The sequence below is a fragment of the Protobothrops mucrosquamatus genome, unplaced genomic scaffold (genome assembly GCF_001527695.2).
Source record: "Protobothrops mucrosquamatus isolate PMUCROS unplaced genomic scaffold, P.Mucros_1.0 scaffold167, whole genome shotgun sequence".
NCBI lineage: Eukaryota > Metazoa > Chordata > Lepidosauria > Squamata > Viperidae > Protobothrops > Protobothrops mucrosquamatus.
Window position 1 is genome coordinate 300103 of NW_015386529.1, and position 27353 is coordinate 327455.

The window sequence follows — 27353 nt, forward strand, 5'->3', positions numbered from 1 at the left end:
CAGATCCATAGCTTCAGGATTGGATAGCTTTGAACTTGCAGAATTGGGCACATGCAAAGTTGTATTATGTTGAAGTGAATAAGGTTGCTTGGTAGATCTGAAAATATGTTGCAGAGTTTCCAGGCCTGCAGCCAGTTGCTGGATTGAGGCATACATTTTACCTAAAAGAATCAGGTATGCCCAAATCACTTGTCCACCTAATGTACCCTAACAATGTATTCTATTATTTTTCTCTTTGTGATGATTACTTTGTCATTTTGTTGACAGGTGTGCCACTGCTTACATTCTCTTGGCAGAAGAAGAAGCAACAACTATTGTGGAAGCAGAAAAACTGTTTAAACAGGCTCTGAAAGCAGGTGAAGGCTGTTACAGACGTAGCCAACAATTACAGCATCATGGTACCCAATATGAAGCTCAGCACAGTAAGAACCTTTCCTTCTGTTACCAATTCTTTAGATCAGAAGGTCTCTGTAGGGCCTTTTGTGACTCATAGGTTCACTTCATTAGATGCTTGGAATGGCTAAACTGATGTAGGATTTAAATTAAGATGAGGCAATAGGAAAAAATAAAAGACAGGGTGGTTACCTTCATTCACTTTCTCATCCCGATTTAATCCTGCATCAGTTTAGCCACTCCATATGCGTGCATTATGAAGTGAGCTATAGTTCACAAAAGCTTATGCCTTTTAATAAACATATTAGTCTGAAAAGATACTGCCACACTCCTCATAATTTTTGGCTATCATAGTCTAATACAGCTGTCTTCCTATAATATGTAGGGATCTCTGAGAAACAAGTGTCTTGCAATTGACTAAGAATAATTTGACTACAGAGAAATACTGTAGCTTGAACATTGAATTCTATTTATTATAAAAACTGAATAGTGCAATAGTTCTGTGAAAAAAACTGTGAAATTCAGTAATATAAGATATATGTAAATAATTTGCAAAACTGGAAAAAAAGAAAAAATGCAAAAAATGGAAGAAATAAGTCTAGGGTGTACAACTTAAGATAGCTAAAAAGAATACATTTTTGACTTCTTATGAACTTATTAGGTTATTGGAGAAAATAATCCATAGTTTCTAGTTACAGCCACCTGCATGCAGGAAAGATGAATTCAAAGTGGGATAAGAGCAATGAGTTAATTTGTTTAATCACAAAAATGAAATATGTCATGCAAAAAAAGAATCTGGAATAATTTGATTGTTTAATTTGTAAAATAAAAACAAGTGGATCATATTTAGAGACTTCTTTCACATTTGCTTTTTCTTTTTGATGTTTTATGAAAAAATTGTTCCTTTTTCAGCTCACATTTTTCAAAATATGTTTAGTGACATTATTCTGTGGTGTGTGTGTGTATGTATGTGTGTGTGTTAGTAAGGTTTCAATGCACTGGATTCTCCATGCTTTTCTTCCAAAATGGGCGAATGCAAGTAATTAGTAGTAAGTCTATAAAACTGAGAATTATATGTTACAGAATGACATTGTTGTTAGCATTTATTATGATTGAATCATTAACAGAAAATTAAAATTTGCCTATTTTTTTGTCTGCATGTTGATGTTATTGGAGAAATGGTAGAAAGGCTAAAGCTTGAGAAGATAGAGGCAGTTTATAAGAAGCAAATTAGCTAATCAAGAGTAAAATTTCTAGATACATTGAATGAAATTAATTATCTAATAAAGGATTATTTTCAAATCCTAAAAGAATAGCACCATTTCATAGAGTCTGAGAATGTGGGTTTTGGTTAAGAGCTCTCGGAGGGATGATAATATATGATAATAAATTTTCTGCACAGAAATGATTTTTCTAAAAAATAGAGAACTTGCAGTGTCTTTATAGTGGCACAATATAGAAGAATATGATTATCAGACATAATCAAAAAATCAAATCAAAGGTTGCCATTATAGAATGAACAGGACTTGTCCTTATCTGGTTTACATGGTTTAGATTAGGGAGGGACAGCAGTAATTGGTTCACTTTCTGATACCTTACATGTCATAATTTCTACCAGCGTAGCAAATGACAGATGGTAGGAATTGCACTCTAGCAATATTCGGGTTGTCCTCTTCCACTAATCTAAATTGCCTATCTTTAAGAAAATCAAAAACTAAAACAAAAATAAAACAGAAGAGGGCCTCTGAATACCTCTGGAGATTAAACAAAGACATAAATTAAAACATAACAAAACTTGAAAAACTTGCTGGTCAGAATCTGTACTCCCATAGTATGTGTGAAGCTCTTGGTAAATACATTCAGTGATCTAGGTTTTATCTTTCTAACCCAATATGTGCATTGCAGTCTTCAGTGATAAACATGAGAGGAATGTCTACTAATTTACTGTATCTACCAAGGTTGGCTTCCTTCTTTTTAAAATTAAGATAACATGCCAAATATTATTGATATCACTGAAAAATTTATTTAATGTTTCAGTTCATTGATACACAATTCATTATAGCCATATTTACCTGGATGGTTTTACCATTTTAAAGATGAATGTTTTGTAGTAATACTAGCATATGCTTCTAAAGAAATTCTATGATTGCTTAAAGTCACCCCTGACTTAATGGTATGTTAAGGTTGGTCACACAGTTAACCAGGTGTTTTTATTGCATTTGGCATTTTTATTTCTCTTCAATTCATACATCATCTGGTATTGCAATATCAATGAACCAGACTTTTTTCTTTTCCACATTACTGATGTCAGGCGTGTTGTGGCCAGATGTCTGTCTGTTTGGATGGGAAAGTCCCACAGGATCTTGATTTGCTCATTTTCAAGAACATTATCAATTTGGTGTTCCCGGTAATTTTTGCTGCATTCAAACCCAAACTTCTAGAAAAGCTTCCAATGTATAATTTTGGCAACTCAATCATGACATTGTAGATAATCAGTCTGTGAGATTTCGCTGCTGCTGCTGCTGCTGCTGCTGCTGCTGCTTCTGATAATAATAATAATAATAATAATAATAATAATAATAATAATAATAATAATAATAATAATAATAATAATAATAATAAAATAATTTAAATGTACATGTTGCCTGACTATCAGCTACTCTAAATAGTTTATAAATTGTTAAAAATATTTTAAAATAAGACAATATAAGAAGCACAAAACAAAATAATAATAAAAAAAAAGATGGCAGAGAGAATAAATCCCAGTAGAAATGGGAAAAAGGAAGAAAGGGGGCATCCATTGTCCTCACCAACAGCCTTCAGAATGGGGTCATTTGAATTTTGAGGGGAACCTCATTCCAGAAGACATGTGCTATTACAGAAGAGGCACACTTTTAGAATCTTGCTAGGTGGCATAGTTTAAGAAACCCAGAACACATCAACCCTGTCAGAAAAAAACCAGCTAAGCAGATACTAGAAAAAGAGACATCCCCTCAAGTAACTATCCCCTATGTCCTATAAGACTTTAGAGGTAGTAAGAAACACCTTGACTCACACTCAGAAAGAAACAGGCAATCAGTGCAGTTCACAAAGCAGAGGTATTATTACATGGGCAAACTGAGAGAGCCATGATGGTGCACTGGTTAGAATGCTGTATTGCAGGCTAATTCTGCTGACTGCCAGAAGTACGATCCTCACCAGCTCATGGTTGATTCAACCTTCCATCCTTCCCAGGTCAGCAAAATGAGGACCCAAATTATTGGGGGCAATATGCTGACATTGTAAAGTGCTTAGAGAGGGCTGTAAAGTACTGTGAAGCAGTAGATAAGTCTAAATGCTATTGTTATCACTAAGCCCATGCCACTGCATTCTGGACCGGGCTGATACTTCCAGGTGGTCTTCAAGAACAACTCCATACACAGAACAGTCAACCAATATTAGCATATTAAGACAAATAATTATTTAGCAATAACACTTAAACTTATATACTGCTCCATAGTGCTTTACAGCAGGGGTCGTCAACCTGTGCGCTGTGGCCCACTACTGGACTATGGCCTCCTGACCATTGGGCCATGGGACAGGCACATGTGCACATGTGCGTGCAAAACCCCCACTTGTGCTAGCGCTGTGGCTACGGGGTGCGAAAATGGGATGCCATGCTGTGGGGTGCAAAAACGGGCTGTCGCCACGCCTCAGACCGTGAAAATGGGATGCCATGCCACAGGGTGCAAAAATGGACTGCTGTCACACCATGGGATATGAAAAAGGGCCGCCACTACCCTGTGGGGCACAAAAATTGACCGCTGCCACATCTCGGGCCGCGAAAATGAGACACCATGCCTTGGGGTGCGAAAACGGGATGCCACTTCACCACGGGGAGTGAAAGTGGGATGCCGCCACCCTGCAGGGTACAAAAATGGGGCACCACATCATGTAAGAACAGGGCAGGTCTAGCGAGTATCACATGGGTGCTAGCGCTGCCCCGTTTGCATTGCATGGGCACTCCTGGCCCCATTCACACGTGTGCACACATGTGCAAAATGCTGCCCCTTCCCTTTCCCCCCGGTCTACCAACCGAGAAAGGTTGGTGACCTCTGCTTTACAGTACTCTCTGGGCAGTTTACAATGTCAGCACATTGGGTCCAACAATCTGGGTCCTCATTTTACTGACAGTAAAAGGTGAAAGAATATTTTATAGGGTTTATTAGGGTTATAAATGTTCGAGTACGATAGATTTCATTTTCAGCAGTGGAGCACCATTGATAAAATAAATATCCAGACTAGAAAATTAGCTCTACCATGTTTCCCCAAAAATAAGACCCAACTAAAAAATAAGCCATAGCCTGATTTTTAGCATGCTCCTAATATAAGCCCTACCCTAAATATAAGCCCCAGTTAAGATCATCAGCCCTGGGGGGGTGGGTTTGGCCAGCACAGGAGGTGGCTAGCGCATGGGGGCTGATGGTGTCTGGCAGCAGCCGCAGTCTGCACAGTGCAGGTAAGTCCAAGCACTGTGACCACTGGGCTGGCCTCCAAGCAGAGGCGTTGGGGGGGAGGCAGGTGATCCCAATGCATGGCAGCATCAGCAGCAGGCAGAGGCAGAGGCATGGGAGGGAGGCAAGTGATTCCGACATGCCACGTGGCTACCCACCCACTCCGTCCCACTGTCTCTCACCTTGCCCACAGCCATGATGGGGCAGGCAGCCGCCTGCCTCCCCCCCCCACGCCTCTCCCTTCAAAAACTTGTGGGAGACGGAACATCCCAAAAGTTGTGGGAGACCGAATAACGGTGAGCTACTTGGGCAAAGGAAGCCTATGCAATAAGATGGACCCTCTTAACCTGGAGGCATTTCCTAGAAGGAAGTAAAATCCCTTTCCAAGTCTGGGCTGATCATAAGAATCTTGAAACTTTGAAAACTCCCAGGAGGTTATCTCCAAACAGGCATGCTCGGCCCAGCACTTCCATTGTTTTAACTTCTCCATCCACTATCTGCCTGGGGGAAACAACTTCCTAGCAGACGCTTTGTCACAAATGCCACAATAGAACAGTGTGAAGGCAGAAGTGGTTAAACCTCCACTTTTCCCACAGCAACTGGCTGCCCCAGCCACTATGAGGGCACAGACTAAGAAATCCCCACCATTAAACAATGGGGTGATAGGGGAGTTCAAGAAGGCGCTGGAGAAAGTCGAGTGGTTCAGCAACCATAAAAATCTCTGTTCAGTGTAAGATGGATTGGCTTGGGTGGGAGGAAAGCTGTATGTGCCTGCAAATCAGAGACTGAGAATCATGCAGGTCTGTCACGATTCAAAAAATGGCAGGACACTTCGGGTTTGTAAAGACTCTTCACCTGCTAAAGAGGCAATTTTGGTGGCCTTCCTTAAAGAAGGACATCAAAAGCTATGTGGCTAGCTGCCCTACTTGTGCTGCTGCTAAATGTTGGCAGGGAAAAATGCCTGGCCTCCTGCAGCCGGTGGCAAGCCCTTCAGCACCCTGGACAGAGATTTTATTGTCGAGCTACCCAAAAGTGCGGGAAACCCTGTCATTTGGGTTGTCACTGACTTGTTTTCTAAACAAGCCCGTTTTATTCCATGTCAGAAGATCCCGAACGCAAAGACTTAGGCTAAGCATATTTATCACCTTCATGGTGCTCCAAAACATATAATATCCGATAGGGGTGTTCAATTCACCTCCATGTTCTTGAAAGCCTTTTTGGATCTTTTAGATCATCTAGTCAAGAAAATAATGGAGCCTAAGCCTTTCCACTAGAGTTTACCTTTCCACTATATTTTTGCAGTCACTGCAGCCATCAAAAGAAGCTGGGCCAAAGTTTATTGGTCCATTTCCTATTAAACATATTATCAATCCTGTTACAGTGGAGCTGGAACTCTCTAAGAGTTTGAGACAAATCCACCCAGTAAACCACTATTATTGAAACCTGAGGTCACCTCCAAATTACAACCTATTACTGCTCCAGCTCCTCAGCCTATTATGGTTGAGGCGAGCAACACTTTGAAATCAGAGATATTCTACATTCTCATAAACATCACAGCTCCACCCAGTATTTAGTGGCCTGGAAAGATTTGCCTGCTTCCCAGAATGAGTAGGTTTATAAAAGACATGTCGGGGCCCCTAGATTGCTTAAATGCTTCCATGCATGCTATCTCAATAAACCTGATTAATGTGTTTAATTTTGTTTTCCTTTCCCCCTTCCTAAGGGGGGGGCGGAATGTCAGAGCCCCTCAAATGTATTTGCCTTTAATCCTACTATCTTTCCCTTTCTTTGCTTTTACCTATGTATTTTCGGGGCTTGCTATAGTGTTGGGGGAGGGTGCTTACATGAGGTATAATGTTCGCTTTGCTCTGCTTTGTACAAGGTGCCCACCCTCTGGGCGAGAGGAATGTGACCTGAAAATATCTGCCTTATCTCCAGACAATGGAGCTGGGACCATTGAGAAACAAAACCAAGAGAGACCTCGAGAAACGCACTAAATCTCCAGCTTCTCATAACATGGTAGCACCTGTGGATTGGCTGGGTTTCAACTGGATGGTTGGACACTTGGGGGAGGAGTTTTGAATTGCCTTTTTGATGTAATCCTTTACACACCAAATCTTTAGACCTTGCTTTGCTCTCTTGCCATCACTAACTTTCAATAAAAGTTCCTTTTGAGACAATGCCTGTTTCAAGAGTTTTGCTTTCTTGGGAGATCTAGTTGAGGCAGGTCCTTACAAGAGTGCTCCTAATCTCTGCTTGTTACCTGTATAACAGACACTTGTCCACAGAAGCACTCAATCAATCAGATACTAGGCAGCTCTGCAAGATTCAAGGCAGCTGGGACCATAGTCACCAAGAAAACAGTTGGTAACACACTACGCCGTGAAGGACTGAAATCCTGCAGCACCCACAAGGTCCCCCTGCTCAAGAAAGCACATGTACAGGCCCGTCTGAAATTTGCCAATGAACATCTGAATGATTCAGAGGAGAACTGGATGAAAGTGTTGTGGTCAGATGAGACCAAAATCGAGCTTTTTGGCATCAACTCAACTCGCCGTGTTTGGAGGAGGAGGAATGTTGCCTATGACCCCAAGTACACCATCCCCACTGTCAAACAGGGAGGTGGAAACATTATGCTTTGGGGGTGTTTTTCTGCTAAGGGGACAGGACAACTTCACCACATCAAAGGGACAATAGACAGGGTCATATACCGTCAAATCTTGGGTGAGAACCTCCTTCCCTCAGTCAGGGCCTTGAAAATGGGTCGTGGATGGGTATTCCAGCATGGCAATGCCCAAAACACACGGCCAAAGCAATAAAGGAGTGGCTCAAGAAGAAGCACATTAAGGTCCTGAAGTGGCCTAGCCAGTCTACAGATCTTAATCCCATAGAAAATCTGTGGAGGGAGCTGAAGGTTCGAGCTGCCAAACATCAGTCTGCAAAGAGGAATGGGACAAAATCCCTCCTGAGATGTATGCAAACCTGGTGGCTAACTACAAGAAACGTCTGACCTCTGTGATTGCCAACAAGGGTTTTGCCACCAAGTATTAAGTCATGTTTTGCAAGGGGGTCAACCTATTTCACTCATTAAAATGCAAATCAATTTATAACTTTTTTGAAATGTGTTTTTCTGGATTTTTTTTTTTGTTATTCTGTCTCTCACTGTTAAAATAAACCTACCATTAAAATTATAGACTGATCTTTTCTTTGTCAGTGGGCAAATGTACCAAATCAGCAGGGGGTCAAATAATTTTCCCCCTCACTGTATTTAGTCACTAAGTGTTGATACCAATTTGATGACACATAATAAGATTTACAAGGGAAAAAAATCCTGAGTATGTTCTCTTACTACTTGCTAACCTTTGAGGGTTGTCCCTGTCTTATTCTTTAGTATGTATCTCACTTGTTTTTTCACCTTATACAGAAGGATCAGTTCTCATGGAGTGTCAGAATTTCTGCAGTAATTTGTTAAGCACCAAGTTCCTCACTTTTGCAAACTAATCATACACACTCACAGATGTTCAAAGAACTAAGATTTTTAAAAATGATAATTGCAAATTATTATTAAATGTGAACTATCAATAGTATGAAAAGAAATTGCATTACGCACATAGCAATGTATCTCTTACCACTCTTCAATGTATACAGTGCCAGTGTGCAGAAACCAAATTCAAGGGGCTTTCTTAAGATTGTCATGCAGGTTTGTGTAAATAGGTCTATGTTAGCTCTATGAAATGCCAAGCAGTTTACTGTGTACAAAATTATCTGGGAGGAATAGTTAATTTAAAAATGTTTTTCTGCATCCTATCAGAATTTCTATGCTGCATTAGCAAAATATTGATGAGCAAAGTGTAGATGTAGGCTGATGGCCCAGATTTGTGGCATGCTGTACAGATGAGTTGTTATTTCAGAGGGGGATGCACAGAAAGAACACTTGCCTAAATAAAACATGTTGTGGAAGTTACTATACTGTGGTGATGTGAAAGTATCACAATGATCTAATATCTAATTGGTAGTATATTACAGACATAATAAAAATACCCCTTCCATCTATATAAATGTATTTCTCTAACATGATTAGCGATGGATAGGTTTTAGATCTTTTTTATTGTGTTGGCCTACTATCTCTATTAAGTAATAAATTCTAAGAAAAGGCATTTCTTTGGAGATGTCAAAATAGACCTTTTGTTCTGTCAGTTTCTATAAACACTCAATCTCTTCAAACCTTTTCCCCTTCTTCTCTCTTTCTTTCTTTATTTCTTTCTTTCCTTCCTTCCTTCTTTTTCTTTCTTCTCAGGACGGGACACTAATGTATTAGTCTACATTAAAAGGAGGCTGGCAATGTGTGCGAGAAAACTGGGGAGAACCAGGGAAGCTGTGAAAATGATGAGAGATGTGAGTTTGGATTTGTGTTAATATTTGTCTTTTACGTAACTAGTCGCAATCATAGAGAGGAATTTCCTTTTGCTATAGAACCAACCTATCTACATAAAACAGTGCTGATACCTAGAGTGCTTAACCTCCTTTCTTTTTTTCTGGTCCTTTTCCTATCATCCCTCATATTTCTGTAGAGGGTGAAAGATTTGTGCCCTTTATTGTTTATTGCTCCTGTCTTGTCTAGTTACTTTTACATGGAACTTTATATTAAAATCTGATTTTTCTTATGAATTCAACATCTATATAAGGAAAATCTGCAGAGTCTCCTATTGCTGTATTATGAAGGGTATGAAGAAGGACACCATTAAGCAAAGAATCATCCCTGATTTTACCATAAACATAGAGGAGTAATAAGCGGAAAAAAGATTAGTTACAGTATTTTAGAAAATTTGGTATGTAGTACTGAAGAAGGAAGTTTATGTGACTAACAGATGCATTTCAACTCAGCCCCCGGGGCATATGTTGTTAGTTATGGGACAGTTTTGAGGGTGATTTTAAGGAATCTTGCAGATGCATAAAGTAGCCAATCCCGTGCCTTTTTTTTTTTTACTTGATTTTGCCAAAAACAAAAGCAAAAAAATGCACTGTTGAAAATCAGTGATTTTGTTGTCCCCTCGAGGTACATGGGTAGCCTCAGGCAGGCCATAAATTGCCATTTAATGAATGAAAAAAACATCCATTTCTTAGAATGAAAGAAATGTGAAGAATGCAAAGTAATGCAATTAATTTACAATTTCAAAAGGGTTAAGAGAGATGAAGAATGTCACAAATTGTTCCACCTCCTGCACAGTTTTTCTGGTTTCAGGATGAGAGACAGCATACTTTAGTGATCAAAATGTTAGAGTGGTATCAAGAAGTCTAGTGTCCACCATGTAAACTTCCTGGATTACTTATTGCAAATTACTCTTTCTCAACCCAACCTTTCTCACAGGGCCACTGTGGGAAACAAAATTGGGAGGAGGAAGTGCTATAATGCTATTGTGAGCCCTTAAATGAAAAACAGGTTAAACAAATATAAATAGTATAAATTACAACTATTTTAACTGTTTAAATGGAGTCAGGCAGCATACTAAATCTAAATAATAACATTAAAAACACAAAATTGAATATACCTATAATTAAAGATAAATTTTAATCCGACCATTGTTCCACTTTGGGAGGGAAACATACATTATTTAACTTTCAGGGCCAAGGCCATTGTTGCTTCCCTTGGTTATGCTGAATTCTTATTCCTAGATTTGCTTTTAATACTGTATGACAAAATGCATAGAATTCAGGGACATTCTATTTATTGTATAGCTGGAATCTTATCTTTAAAAGTAATCCAATCTGCTTTACCTCTTTTTACTCCTCAATTTGAAGAAACTAAGTTCCTCCCTTTCACTATCTAGCATGGGAAAAACATAAAAACATTTTGGTATTTTGATTTTTTAGTATAAGGAGTCCTTGCTTAAGGAATTGGAATCTCAGTTATTGAACAAAGCAGTTGTTAACTGCTTAACTCTTGGCACTCCTGACTGTGGTCATTAAGCAATCTCCTGGCTCATTAAGCAGATGGAGCAAAAGAACTGCTTAACAAAAGATTTTATCTCTATGCGGAGCTTCATATGGAGCTGAAATCCTCCTGCCAGGCAGCCCTTTCCTTTTCAATGTTCCTTCAGCCCACCAAAGGATTTCAGCTCCCCAGCACGCACAGAGGGGCTTTGTGAGGCTGCAAGAACCAAGTTGAAATCTTCAGGATTTTAGCTCTGTTCTGCAACTTGCTAAAAGGTTTCCCTTCCATTCCATGCATTCTTCCAGTCCCACAAAGGATTTCATCTCCCTTTGATTCATAACCACAGGGAGTGTGGTATGATCAAAAGTGCTTTAGAGACTATATAGCATCCTTTCCAAAGGTGTCATTAATCCAAACAGTCATTAAGTGATTAGTTGTTAAGTGAGAACTACCTGTAAAAAATTAAAACATTGTAGAGAGGAATTATGTCAAATTTCATAAAAATCAGGACAAAAATTTTGAGCGACATGCTTTTAAAAGGGTTTCCTTTTTTAAAAAAAAGTCTATAGAATTTTTTGCTTTTTACAAAAATCAGCCAAAAATTTACAGTAAAGCCAAATTGCAATTAGATTAGATTAAATGTGCCAAATCTGATAGAGCTCAATGCAGGGCTTTCAATGCTTGTTTAATTTCTCATTTAAAATGTACATAATTTGTTTGAGTGGAAAATGTAATGAAATTTGCTGCAAAAATATGTCCTGGAGTAATAAATATATATGTCACTCAAATTTCATTCAGAGGGATTGATCAGTTTTTATGCAAAAGATAGAGAGACAAGAGGCATTAACTCTTTTTGTGAATTTATTACAGCCAACAGGTATGGAGGTTTCAGAGAAATACAAGTAATGAATATATTTATGTTTTGTTTAAAAGAGAGTATTCCTTAAACCATTTGAGTAGATAAGAATTACTTCTGTGAATTGCTTCATAGAATAAAGTTTCTGTAAGTGAAGGAAACTGAAAGATTAAGCAGCATTTCCTCTTTCAAGACTTTCCATACTTGCAACATTCTTAGATTGGGATAATTTATATAAATCACAAAGATCCATTTTTGGTAATTTCCATAAATATTTGGGTCAGATTCTCTGGTATTGTTCAACTTGTCAAAGTTGTGTGTCCTCAATGAAATTTTAAGATGTAAATAAGAAAGACATTAACATGTCAAAATGTTGTTATTCCCTAATCAGTATATTGGATGAGCTTTTTATATAATGAGTTTGCATAACTGTGGAACACTGCAATCTTTTTCATCAATAGGAAAATGAAATGGAACCTGAGATTTTTAAATAAGATATAATATACCATACAATCCTATATGTATTCAGTAGAAAATTCTTTCCTAGAATAGAATAGAATAGAATAGAATAGAATAGAATAGAATAGAATAGAATAGAATAGAATAACAGAGCTGGAAGGGACCTTGGAGGTCTTCTACTCCCATCCCCTGCTTAGGCAGGAAACCTTATACCATTTCAGACAAATGGCTGTCCAATCTCTTCTTTAAAACTTCCAATGTTGGAACATCACAACTTCTGGAGGCAAGTTGTTCCACCGATTAACTGTTCTAACTGTCAGGAAAGGTTGCTTCTCTTCTTGATTAGTTTCCATCCATTGCTTCTTGTCCTGCCCTCAGGTGCTTTGGAGAATAGCTTGACTCCCTCTTCTTTGTGGCAGCCCCTGAGATATTGGAACACTGCTATCATGTCACCCCTAGTCCTTCTTTTCATTAAACTAGATATACCCAATTCCAGCAATGGTTCTTTATGTGTTTTAGCCTCCAGTTCTCTGATCATCTTTGTTGCTCTTCTCTGTACTCTTTCTAGAATCTCAACATCTTTTTTACATCATGGTGACCAAAGCTGGATGCAGTATTCCAAGTATGGCCTTACCAAGGCATCATAAAGTGGTATTAACACTTCACATGATCTTGATTCTATGTATGTTAATGCAGCCTAGAACTGTGTTGGCTTCTTTAGCAGCTGCAGCACACTGCTGGCTCATATTTAAGTGATTGTCCACTAGGACTCCAAGATCCCTCTCACAGTTACTACTATTGAGCCAGGTACCACCTATATTGTACCTATGCATTTAGTTTTTCTTGCCTAAAAGTAGAACCTTACTTTTTTCACCATTGAATTTCATTTTGTTAGATAGCACCCAATGTTCAAGACCAGCAAGATCCTCCTGTATCTTAAGCCTATCTTCTGGAGTGTTGGCTATTCCTGCCAGCTTGGTGTCGTCTGCAAATTTGATGAGTTCCCCATCTATCCCCTCATCCAAATCATTAATGAAGATATTGAAAAGTACTGGGCCTAAAACAGAGCCTGGGGTACCCCACTGCATACTTCCCTCCATGTGGATGCAGTTCCATTGAGAACTACACAATAAGTGCGGTTGGTCAGCCAGTTACGAATCCATATGGTGGTGATGCTGTCTAACCCACATTTTTCTATCTTATCAAGTAGTAGGTTGCGGTCTACTTTATCAAATGCCTTATTGAAGTCCAGGTAAATTATATGCACAGCATTGCTCTGGTCCACTAATTTTGTCACCTTGTCAAAGAATGCAATATGTTTTGTCTGGCATGAACTGTTTTTGACAAACCCATGTTGGCATTTGGTTCATTCCAGTCTTACTGCTGGTATTAAGAATCTTAGAATGAAGTTTTAATTAAAGTGTTCAGTCAATCCCTGTATGCAATTTCATTACCTCTATACTAATAATGTGTAGACAGATATGCAAACCTTCCAGACAAGATTTCCTAGATTTATTGACAATTCTAGTTCACAATCAGGGACACCCTCCCTCCCCCTTTTTTAAAAAAATACTGGTCTTAGCATAAGGACCATATATGGCCCCAGTAAGATCAAACTGTATGTCAGGCTTTGAATGTCTGTTATTGGTACACCTTAATTTACTCATATTGTCCAACAGATAATTTTTATATCAGTTTATGCATTCTTAACTCTGATTGTGTTTCTATAAGTAGCCTTCTTCTATAGTATCTAAAGGCACTAGGTTGTTATGGGCTGCTCTAGAGTGTTTATAAAGGAAAATACTAACTTTTATTAGGAGAAGCTGATGGCAGGCATAGAAGGCAGGATCTGAGGGTTTACTGCTCAGATCAATAGATTAAAAGAGTCCCAAGCAAACCCCACCCCAGTAGTTCATCTGGTCAGTTTAAATGAGCCAATCCCCAGGTGTTAAGTCCACTGTGGGAACGGAGCTGATAACGGGGTCCGTTCCCATGCTTGTGAAGATGTTTTTAGGTCTTCCCACCTTCCTTTCCGCAGCGAGAGATAAGCCAGATGGTTGGAGGCACATTCCTTTCTCACCCCAGGTTGACATCAAGGGAGAAACAGTTCAAAGAGGAAGTATGTAGAAACAGTGGAAGGGATACATTGTAGCAAAGCAGAAAAACATACCACAGAGCCTTCCTCCTCCCTCTTAGGAGAATGGCAGAACCCTCAGAAAGAAATGGAAAGAATTGAAATAGATTCCCTCCCAGGAAAGGAATGGGTTCTGACATCCTGCCTCCCTGTAGAAAATAAAACAAAAATAAAACAAAAAAGGGAGACAAAGATTAGTCTGGTTTTTCTGGATATGCAGCGTGAAATTTACTAAGTAATCTGGGGGCTCTGACATGACATTTATGAACCCACTCATTTTGGGAAGGAGGCAGATGTTTCCATGCTACTAGATATTGGGTGGAACCATGGTGTTTTCTGGAATCTAGAATTTCCTTTATTTCAAAATGTTGTTCACCTTCTACCATGATTGGATGAGGGGAGGGAGCCACAGTTGGCCTTAAGAGCGATTGCAGTTCGGGTTTCAGAAGGCTGCAGTGAAAAATTGGGTGAACCTATCGGAACGTCTTAGGGAGCTCCAATTCTACCATGACAGGATTGATTATTCTTTTAATGGGAAATGTTCCCAAAATTTTGGTTCTAACTTCTTTGAGGGCTGAAGGGATTTTAGGTATTTTGTTGACAGGTAAACTTTCTCTCCTACTTGAAACGGGTTGGGTTCACTTCGTTTTTTATTTGCCTGGAATTTATATGCTTCCTTAGCCTCGTCTAAAGCCTTTCTTACAACCGGCCAGGTATTTTGTAATTGTGCAATCCATTCCTTCAGGGAACGGATGGTCAGTTTGTTCGATGGAAGTTCAGGCATTGGGTTGAAGCTTTGTCTCATTGTCACCTGGAAAGGAGTGTAGCCTGTGCTGAAATGTACTGCGTTGTTATAAGCGACTTCTGTGAATGGGTGTAGTTCAGTCCAATTATCTTGCTGGTAGCTAATGAAGCATCTTAAGTACTGCTCTAGTACTGAGTTTGACCGTTCAGTCCCACCATTTGTCTGCATATGATGACTAGATGACAACCTCTGAGTGGTCCCAAAAGTCCCAGGAATGCGTTCCAAAACTTTGATGTGAATTATACTCCTCTATCCAAAGTCGACAAATGTGTTGGACAAACAGCTTTGCAAGTGTCTTTGCATTGGGGATTTTTTGGCATGGGATAAAATGTACTTCTTTAGAGAACAAATCCATCACGACCCAAATGACTGTATTCCCCCCACTTTCCGGTAACTCCACAATAAAATCCATAGAAATTTCTTTCTAAGGCGCTGATGGGGTCGCTACTGGTTGCAACAAGCCTGGGGTCTTCCCTTGTCTTCTCTTAGCTGCAGCACAAATTGGGCAACTAGCCACGTAGCTTTCAATGTCCCTTTTTATCGATGGCCACCAAAACTGCCGTTTCACTAGGTGTAAAGTTTTTACGAATCCGAAATGACCAGCTGATTTTGAATCATGGCATAGCTGCATAAATGTCAGTCTCTGGCTTTTTGGGATGTACAGCTTCCCTCCCACGCATGGCAAACCATCGGTCATGGTTCATAGGTTCTTGTGGCTTAGGAACCATTCGTCGGTTTCTAGCGCTTTTTTGAATTCAATCCCTGCTTGGCTCGCTAGGGGCTTCTGGAGTTTGGCTTGTGCTCGGGTGGTGACTTGCGCTGCTAATTGTTTTGATGGCATGAGTGGGTCTGTTATCTCTGTTCTGTTGCTGTTGTATTGAAGCAATCTGGACAATGCATCAGCTAAGAAATTCTTTCCTCCCAGTAAGTGCTTTAGAGTGAAGTTAAATCAGTGGAAATGCTGTGAACCCACAGAAAGAAATGGAAAGAACTGAAATAGATCCCCCCAGGAAAGGAATGGGTTCTGACACCTAGCTTGTTTTCAGATCTACATTCCAAGCAATGATATAGATTGACAAAGTGTGAATAATGATTCTCAGTGACAACAATATAGTGAGAAACCCGGAAAAAAGCACCAAAGAAAACAATTGTGTATTAAAATCAGGAACTCCTTGTAAGAATGTAGGGGGGAAAAACCCAATCAAATTACATGACAAAGCCTAAAAAGAGATGCCGTTTTGGGATTGGGATGTCAAACTAGATAGCAAAATAAGTTGTATATTTCCCTATGGTTTTAAACAAGGGTACAATAAATAATTGTTTATTGTGTAAGAATTTACAGAGAAAGTTTAGTTTCAATAACTGTCATCCTATAAGGCTACCATGTAATTCAGTTTAGTTGTTTAGAAATTGTCCTGACAGGCAGTCCTTTCCTGCTGAAAGATTTCAACTCCTCTCCATGCATGGAGGGAAATGCTTTGTGGTAACAGTGAAATCTTGAATTCCATGTTACAAAAAAAGACAAATGTAGCTCAGTATGTGAAGTACGTTGGTGTTCTTTTTTATTGCATTTATTTTAAGACTCGTGGGATGGTTGTTGTACAATCCAAAATCATTTTAATCAGGTAAACAAGGCACTTTAAAAAGAGATCTTTTCTGATAAAATTGTTATTGGTTTTCAAGTCTTCGCGTCTAGACAATGTACTTTTCTTCTTATTCTTTTCATGTCTTCTTTTAAAATAAGGAACAAAAAGATTGATAAAACAAAACAAATATATATTTTAATTTGCAACGAATTCCTTATTTTATTTGCTATCTCAGAGTTTAGTAAGGGAAGCACTTTCAGTTAGATTATTTGCAACCTACCATTTATGTCATGCATTTTAACATTTGATTCTGGTTTTTTACTCAGAGTAGATCATTGTGGCTTTCTGTTTCTGCAATAAAAATGGGCTTTCATTAATCATTCTCCTGCCTTCTCACCACCCCAAGCATAAAAATTTCTACATGCATAGAAATTGCTTTAAAAGTTATAATAGTTTTGTGCTCCTGTCAAATGCAGCCTATATATATCACAGTTCTTCACAATTGGACTGAGGTGGTCCAGAATTTCCCAGCCTCATGCACCCCTGTTTTAGACCAACTCTTGGAGGATTTTTTTAACCAAGCGGTGAAAGATTGAGTTTTTGCAATTCATCTATTTAGGAAAGTGTAGTTTTTCCAGTCCAGTTTTGGTTGTTCTTTTCTCACTGTTTTGTGATACGGGTATCTTAAGACCTGACAGGACATTTATTTTCATTTTAAAACATTTTCTATAATAAGCATAGCAATATTTAAGTAAATTTTGGAGCTGGCTTCAATGTCTTAACTCAATCCTGGAAAGTTAATAATGATAAAATTTGAATATTTCAGTATAGATATATTGACCCTGAATAAGAAGGATTATGCATATTTCATCTAGTCAGTCTTTGACTTTTCTAGATACAAATGGCTCTGGAGAATGCAATTTAATGTGCTAGTAAAATTAAAATACTCCTTTCTGATCTTCATAAGTAAAATTAGGAATACAAGAACTGTTGCTGCATGATTAAACAAATGATTATATATCCCTAGAACAAATGTCCATATGTCTTGAATGGGATCAATTTAATTTAGCATATTCTTGCTGTGTTTTGATAATTACATTTTTTAAGCCAGCTTAGTTATATTTTGCTATCATTACTCATCCATATAATTATAGTTTGTTGGTTCTTGCTAAATCTTTTAATGGCAGTTGTTTTATGAATGTATTTCTTCAGATGGGTTTTGGATGCTATCCACTTCTTGATCTTTCCATCATTTCTCAATCCTTTGCTCCTTCCTTTTTCTAATTTTTAATTGACTTCTGGAACCCACAAATAATGAGGAAATATGTTAGTAGAATGTAATACTACGAAAAACAATTTTTGGATGTTTTCATTGTTTTATTAATTGTTTTAACTTTTCTATAGTTTTAAAAGCCACCCAGAGTTACTTGGCTGGGATGGCAAGCTATAGAAATCAATCAATCAAATAAACAAATAAAACATCTTTAACCTCTTTCCTATGCTCCCTATCAGGAAATCATATGAAAATGTCTTATTTTTTTTATAAAAGTTTTATTGATTTTTAAAAATTACAGTCTTTAGTGCTTAGTGAACAACAGTTGTCTGGATTCAAATATTTAACATTAGCTTCTTTAATATAAATCTGTTCAATACTACACAATCCAGTATTTTTTCCCTGATCATCCTTTCTTCTCCATATTTTTTCCATTTTCCCCTCATTATACCATTACAGTTTTTTCATCATATTTTACTAATATCATACAAATAATAATATCAATCTGTAAATCAATAATGCCAATTCATTAATCAATACCCTGTTTTTTGTGCTCTTGTTAAGGTTTGATTTCCCATCAATATTTGAAATATCTTTATCAGTTATGATTTTTTCAATATTAATTGCATTTATATAGCTAAAAGTTTTATTCAAATCAACCCTCCTATATCAAAAAAGAGAAAAAAATGCTATCTTAATTCTAAATCATATCTTTCATTATAAAAGTCTAATTATATCTAAGGGTCATCTATTCTTTCAGTCTTATTTAAACATATAATGCCCCCTCTAGGTCAAATCCTCTGATTTTAAATCTGATTCTCACTTTCTTTCTTTGCCAAGTCGCTTTCCAAGCCAGGGCAATTAGATCACCCAGGAATTTTCTTTCTATTTTTGTAAAAATTGCTTGGCATGAGGAAGACAATTTAGGTAGGATATTTTTTGGGGGAAACCCACCCATTTATATTTTCCTTAAATAACTCCCACCTCCTTTTCTCCCTCCATTTCTCTTTTCATTCCCTGTCTCCTAAGTTGTGACATTTCCCTTAACAGCTCTATATTCCCCTTTTTAAAATCATCTTTCTTTCCATCAGATATATTTTGCAGACCTAAGGGATAAAAGGTCTTTTGCATTTTCATTGTTAGGTCTTGCAGTATTTTGTTAGTATATAGTTGTTTATATTTCCCTTCTTTTATCTCTTCCATCTCTAAATCCATTTCCTCTGTTTCATCTTCTGATTTCTGGATTATTTGTTCATACTTTGTAGTTGTTATATGGGAACTTTCTAGTTGTAGATTTAATTTGGAGATTAGCTCATTTATATTGTCTAAATTGTTTTTAGTCTCATTATGATTTCTTTTTATGTCCTCTTAGTATTCAACAATTGTTTGGTGAATTAGTTGTAGCATAAAATATATTTCTTTCTGAAAGGTGTTTGTTTTTTCTTGAAGCATCAATCCTGGAGATAGTTTAGTATTACCAGACTCAATAAGAGTAGATCAAAGTTTCCTTTAGTTTTCTGGTTTTTATATGTATCCTTTATAATCCAATAGATTCCAAAGTATAGGTTCAGTTCTGAAAGCAATATTTTATAGTAATCCTTTGTCTCAAGTATCCAAAAAATTGTCAACCAGGCAAGGTTGTAATCCACAATGTTCGAAGTGTTCAAAATGTTCAACCTGTCTGAAAATAGCTCAAAAATCTCTCCCAGCCAGGCACAGTCCAAGGTTAAATTTTTATTTCTCTCCCACTAGCTCTTGAAGTTAAAAGTCCAAGCCCAGTAGGTATTTATAATCCAAGAACGTCAGGGTGATAAGTATACCAAAATATTTTCCTTTATTGCCAGCTGTTCTCCGAAGCTAGGAATCACCAAGCAGCCAGGAAGCAAATTATGTTGCTATACACAAATCCACCACTAGATGTCATTCAAAGTCCATTTTCCACTCTTAAAACAAAGGATTGATTTCTTATATTTCGCCTCAATGTTTTTTTTTCAAAGAGAAAATCTTAACAATTATCTCAGTTCTCAAATTTATCAAAACTGTAGCTTTATGTTACTTCAATATTGTATGTTTCTATCCCACATAAAATTAAAATGCCGCTTCCATTTATATTCAGAGGTTTTAGCTTCTTGGGAGCCTTTGCCAGGAAATTCAGTTGTAAAATAGTAAGGAAAGGATCAATATTCTCACCCAGTTCCAAACATGCTGTTTACAATCTATTAAGTAGTGGTTTTTTCTTCTTCGGTTGTCAGCAGCTAATGGCCGGCCATAGGAATGTAGTTGGTCTTTCCCCTGCTGGTTTGGAGGGCTTCCCTTGGATCGAATGGAAACACCGCCATCTCTCCGTGATCAACAAGGCACCCCTCCTCTTCATCCCCTTTTCGGGGGGATTTTAGGACCTTTTTAGGACCCCAAGCAGGGCGAAATCGGGCATGAAAGGCAGAGCTCTGCCTTTCTGTGTCCCATCTCGCTGTGACGCAAACCGGAAGTCTCAGGAAATCATATGAAAATGTCTTAATAAGGCATGAGAAATTGGGCTTAAAGAAAGTTTATCTTAAAGCTAAGTATACCCTGCCAGCATTTCAGAATATCCAGTTGATCCAAATCAGGTTCTCGTTATAATATATGGAAGCCTAGTTAAGCCATAACTCATCAATTTTCCATTCTCTTGGTTGCAGGATAGAAAACTGTTGTTCCTCAGCTTAGTCTCTTTGATCCATCTAGCTTAGTACTTGCTTTACTAAAAAATTTCAGTTCATTGTTTTTAATGCAGCTTTTCTTGGATTTATTAAACCAACCATATATGTCTATGGATTGTTTTCATGTTCTAAGTTCAGAGAAGGGCGGGATAAGATTATTAAATGTGAATGGTCATTATAATTTTATTTTATATTTGCCATGTAAAATACCTGCTAAATATTAAGCCTACTTTCTTTCCTTCTTTATAGTTGATGAAGGAATTCCCTCTTCTTAGTATGTTCAACATCCATGAAAATTTGCTAGAAGCTTTGCTGGAGTTACAAGCATATGCAGATGTTCAAGCTGTTTTAGCAAAATATGATGGTAAGTGAAGTAGCTCTTTATATACCCTGATACTCTGTGTCTGTATGGATATAAAACAAAGGAGAGCAATGTCCTTTAACAAAATCATGTTTAAGGAGGGAAAGGTCCATGTTCTGAATTTTTTTTCTTTGTATTGTAGGATTTTCTTAAGCAGTTATAGTAAGTTGTAGCTTCCAAATAATTTCATTTAATTTATGATACCTAGTTTTTAAATCTTGTAGTAGCGAAGGACAGTTACTCCTTCCTCTCATCATTCTATTTTTTTCTTGGTGAACTTCAGTTTTACTAACTCTTTTATGAGTTTGTGAGGTATAAATATTTTTTTGTCAGTGACTTTGTACCTTTTTGTTTTACAAAAAACCTTTCTAATTTCATTAGAACCTAAGGTGAAGTTATAGGACCTAAGCAAGAACTATTTATTTCTTCCATATTTTCTTACTTTAGAAGTGCTACTCAAACTGTTGAAAACAGGTACAGATAAGAGTTTTCAGGAAGCCTTGGAGGAAGAAAATAAGTGAATGAGTCATTTTCTTCCAGCACCCTCCAAAATTGCTAACTGCAGAAACTACAAATGTGGAATCTAAAATTGCTTCTGGCCAGAACAATTTCTCTTTCTGTTGCATTCTTCTTGGATAGCTAAATTTTTAAAGGACATCTAAAATAACCCATTTTTAAAAACTTGAAAGTATCCATTTTTATGCTAAGCCACCCATCAATCTTTTGCTGTAGGATGGCATATAAATGAGGTTTTTGAGCAGTATGTAAATTAGTACATTGTTCCTTATCTTTATTGCCAGTGTTAGATCAGTACTTCAATCCAAAGACCCTTACAAAGCAGCACACTGTGACATACTTTGTGTGAGGTTGCTGCTAAAAAAGAATTGCCACAGGCTTGAATAAATAGAAAAAGACTTAAAATAAAGGCTTAAAACTTAAAATGTTTTTAAGAGACTGAGAAATAGTGCCATAAGTGCCACTGGGGCACTAGGTCAATCTCCTCTAAGCATACTAATTTAATATTTCTTTACATTTCTTAGTTGAAGTAGCCTTCTAAGATATTCTTTGGTGCCTGTTCCACTAACATAAAACCTGTTTTCAGCAAGATTTCTCTTCAACATATATGGTACTCTACAAGACATTAAACTCCTCCAAAATTTGCTGTGTGCATTCTAAGAAATCCAACTGCTGTGATCCTCAGTATGGCATTTAGGGGTTCTAGGAAAAGAGGTCCCCATATGTCACCTGTATATTTGCTGTCCCACTTGATTTTTTTTACATTCTATATTTTGTAAAATAATAAAGAATTTGCAACATGAAAAGTACCTTAGGCATAACTTTTTTTTTCTAAGAGTGTCCTGGTCCATAAATGGGCTTCATAAGACTTCGTAGAAATTAAATGCTTGAAGTATTAAGTGCTTGAACTTAGGATTGGAGAAAAATCTGCAGCAATATAAGGCACTAGAGGGAATTGCATTTTGATAAATGTCCCCCATATGAACCAGGACCTTTCAATCAATCAATTTATTATTGCAGCCAAAGGCCAACACATAAATTAAACATTCAAATAAAACCAAACTAAACAGAACCAACACAAGAAGTTATAGCAATATATTACAATTAATGATGTAATCAATGGGTGACCAAGGTCTGCCTAGTTTTACATAACAAAAACTAGCTACCTTCAGAAAAACTGAATTATACTGACCTGACAAAAATACACTGAGTATAGTCTAATGCTGGATAAAAACACATAATAAAATTAATTATAAAAGATTATTAAAAAGATCTAAAATGTTTATTTATGTTTCTGGCGAATCCCCAATGTTGCTGCGCAGAATCTAGCCATCTGCGCCATGATCACTGCCTGCTCATCCTTAAGCAGCCACTGGAGATAAATACTTTCCGAACGACCAGGATACTTACCAATTATGGAGAGGATATGTTTTTTCCGAATAACTCTGTAGAAGGAACATCGAAGGAGTATGTGTCCGATGGTCTCCACCTCTCCTGAGCCACAGGAGCAGAATCTTTCAGCCAATGGTGTCTTTTTATACTTGCCATACAGGACGGCCAATGGAAACGCATGGCACCATACAAGCGAGAATGCTTTCCGGTGGTTTACTGACTCCAACTGGCTAAGATACTTGGTAGATGTAACCACATATCTAATAGAATCTAGAGCGAGAAACAGCAGAGCCATACTTAAGTCCGCTTGCCTCTCGATGTCCTGAACCAGGACCTTTTGAAAATAGACATTTTGCTAGAAAGTGCACAACTAGTCCTCAGAATTTCACATTAGAACAAAAAGTATGGGGAGGAGGACCCTGCCTAATTGCATTTTTCAGTTGTCTTCAGACATCTATTTTGATTTACTATTGAAGGATTTTAACTGCCTTTGTTCTGAAAGACATTGCTTTTATAGCAAAAATATTCTAAGAAAAAAAGAAGTTCTGGCTTTTTAGGTAGCAAAAGGGTGTGTGGAAAGATACACAAACTAATGGAATGGATTACATAGAAGTGACAAAGTGACAATTGCTGAACTACAAAACCTTAATTATGTTTTCTAGTAACAGTACATATCTTATTGTAGGCATTGCTTCCCTGTTGATCTTGACTTGTTGCCAGGTGCACCATATGAATTGGCTATGTAATTACATATTATTTGTTTATAAATAGGGCACTTCCTTGTAACAAAATCAAAACAATGAACTAGAAGTGTCAGACAGATTTAGTAAACTCTGGTTTTAAAATTTAATAAAATTCATGCTATCTATTTATTTAATGGCTTGGAAACCATTTTTATTCATAGACTGCTCTAAAGACTCCAATTGTATAATAAAGATTACCACAACCTACAGTTGCAAATGAATATGCCTCCAGCTTCTTCATCTTGCAGGAAGTAAGCCTGAATTTGTTCATTCCTATCCAAACCCTGACAATCCCAAAGCACTAGGACAGTGCTTTGACCATATATTCTGTTTGGCCTGAAATTGAGATGAGCAATGGGCATCATGATATTTGACCCTGTGTTGATGAATCACTTACCATTGCTGCTTAAACTATGGAGCAGAGAAAGTTGAACATTGTGGGACCTTTCGGACTTGACCTTTCCCTTCCCATCACCACCAATTGAAATAGGTCCCAGAGAATCTATAACATTATGTTTCCTTTTCCAGTCCCAGAGACAGTTCAAAATGATGTGATAAAAGGCAACTGAGAAGTTGAAGAGGACTAGGAATCTTGCCATATATCACCCACTAGAACAATTTGTGTGTTCTTGATAAGGTACCCTAGCGTGAAACCCATCTAAAAAGAGTCCAAATAATCCATCTCATCTAGAGCCTTCCAATCTCAGCTCTAGCCCCTCCTCAATAATCTTTGCTATAAAAGGAAGGTTCAAGACTGGGTGATGGTTCTGCCAGCTATCTGAAAACCATCAAGCAATGAAAACAGTGCAGTTTTCAAGGTCAGTAACACTACCTCTTCTCTCAAGGATGCATTTGCTGTCATTCTAACCCAGCAACCTTTCATCAGCCTAGTGGCTTTTACCAGCCGTTAGTGAAGGTATCTAATCACAATGCACTGATGGTATTACCAAGACCATGTCCATTTCTTCAGGATGAATAGACTCAATTTCCCAGATAGCTTCACAAGGTGAAATATTTTCATCTCAGCTGAATATGACTAGCTAATGTCCAATTCTGCATGGATCTAAATAAACTGTTTTATCATTGAGCTATACTGCAAATCCTTTACAGTCATCCAGCAAATATTCTGTCATTCTTCCTAAAAGATATGGGCACACTTCAGAAAAGGCTGCTAATCAGCAATCTCAGGACAGAATAAAGGTATAGAAAAAAAAATAAGCTTTACCCATGATTGGACAGATCCATTGTCCAATCTTGTCTTCCACCAACATTCCTCTCTGCATCTTTTTTGCCACTTCAATTCTCAGAGTTCTTTGGTAAATCAGGTCTGCAAGTGTATCAACAATTGCACAGGTGCAATTCTATCCAAAGCAATGGTTGCCCATATATTCAGTTGATTGGCCAAGGACTTTGGAAATGCCCAGCAAAATCTCAGAAGAAATTTCTTGGAAGACAGAAGATCCAGTAGGTGCTTGTACAGACCAATCAAATACTTCCATCCATTTGCAGAGGGGTGATAAGCTGTTTTAATGGTGATGAGCATGAAAATTAGTACAGTGGTACCTTGGTACTCAATTGCTTTGAAACTTATCTAATTTGGTACTCAACACATTTTGACATGAAACTTTGTTCCTGTACCCATTGTTTGGTTCTCAATGCCCAAGCTAGAACTTGTCAATGTCAGCTGCCTTGTGACTCATTACATTATTCCTTATGGGAAAAAAATGTTTGGTACTCATTGTTGTCACACCTCTTGGAACCAATTAAGGATGAATACTGAGGTATCACTGTACTTTATATTGTGCCCCTTATTTTTCATTACTTATAAAATACTGAGCTTCCATTCATGATTAATAAATATTATTAGTGTTGAACAGTCTTGATTCAATAGAAATCCCATATTCTAAGAGAAATTCCAGTCTTTTCAATGTACCTGACACAGCCTTTGCACTCCAGTCATCAATATCATCCCTGTAAAAGTTTCCCAAATGCACAAAAAGCTTTTTTCGTGAAACATAACAAGAAGACTTAATATAATACAACAGCAATACAGTATTTCTATCTGTATGTATGCACATTTTATTATAGTTAAAATAATCTAAAACATTTAAAATATTAGGTCTATCAGATTAGGCAACCTCTTGATGGCAGCAAAAATGTATTGAAACCCCAATTTTATTTACTTTTTATTGGTCATATGAATTTTTTGCAGCCCTGATATTATTATAAGAGTTGTGTAGGATGAATATAAAGCCACAACTTCAGATGTTGCTTCTGGTGTCTGATACAATATTCCAACTGCAAAGAATTCAAGTTAAGCATTTTGTTTCTATGATGGCCACACAGGAAAAAAAAATCAGAAGCAACATGTGAGGACAAGAATTCCCTCATTTAATTTTTTTCCCAGCAGCTAATGTCCAGAAATTTACGAATCAGTTACTTCTGGTCTCTGATTCAACAAACAGTTTTTTCCTCACCCCATTTGCAAAGTGAGTCATTGAGTCTTTCCTTGACAAACTACACATTATACCAAAATATGCAAGTTTCAGCAATCTGGTGTCCCAGATTAAAATTATTACAATGCATAAATTTATATAAAGTCTGGTTTGCAGATAAAATAAATAAGAAATTAACATTTGATGTGTTTTTTGAATATCAGTGGATCATTTTTTTTCCATGATCCCAATGGAGTTTTGAAAGCCTAAAACCTGACTGGGTATTAGTTTGTTTGCTTAGTGAGGCAAAACTGAGAGTGACCATTAGATTAACCACACACTGAATGGAGAGGTCCAACTGTAGTTCAGACACTATTCTATTAAAATCTCAATGGGATGCGATAGAGTAGGCTGTTTCGTGTAATGTTTGGTAATGTTTGCTATGGTATTTGAGTTCTGAACCTGGAAACTACTTGCTTCTCTCTGTTTGTTTATGTTTTTTTTTCTTTTGTGGTTATTATGTTTGCCTGACATTTAGGACTTTGATGATGGTAACTGACCATTTAATCTTGTCTATTTGCTGTGAATATGAAAAGAGCAGAATATCAATTGGTTAAATAAATAATAAGGGCAACAACAGTGAAGTTACAGCAGTTTGGATGCACAAATTGGACGGTTTGATTCAAGGACTAAACCTAAGTACTGATGGTTTGAGATTGATTAAGCATATTCTATTTTGGTAAATGGAAAAAAGATCTATTGATTGATATCTGCTTGCTTCTCTGGCCTCTTTTTTGCTTTTGTCTCTGGAGATATCTGCACATGCTCCACAGATGCCAACGAGCTTTAAAATGCATTACTCCTCTTAAATTTCAAAGAACCTTAAGAATAGTTGACTAATGGAGACTATACTTAAACCACAATCATGCTAAACATATTACATTTTTCTGTGAATTTATATATAGTCTCATAAGATAGATAAGGATATGCATCTTAGTTTAAGAAATCATAGATGAAGGAATCTGAACCCTTATCCACCTACCCTATGTGTAGATTGTGACTTCTAATTATTCTGCCAGCCTGGCTCACTTCCAGTGTCTGAGTCATCCCTGTGAGGAAGGAACAAGGATAGAGAAACCAAAGAATGGAAACCTTAGCTTTATGTATCAGTGTGCACTGATTCGTGAACACTGTTGATATTTCAAGTAGGCTACAGTACCACACGCAGGAGCAACAAACATTTATTACCCAGTGTCCTTCATCCATAAGGCATCTG

General features: G+C 37.4%; 1 protein-coding gene across 1 annotated transcript in view; it reads left to right on the forward strand.

Moving 5' to 3' along the window:
* ST7 (suppression of tumorigenicity 7) overlaps positions 1–27353 on the forward strand; it is a 57500-nt gene that overhangs the window by 7065 nt on the left and 23082 nt on the right. Inside the window, exons 6-8 of the mRNA XM_015813554.2 lie at positions 268–422; positions 9184–9281; positions 20880–20994. Of these exons, the coding sequence (XP_015669040.1) occupies positions 268–422; positions 9184–9281; positions 20880–20994 (368 nt within the window). The remainder of the gene's footprint in view (positions 1–267; positions 423–9183; positions 9282–20879; positions 20995–27353) is intronic.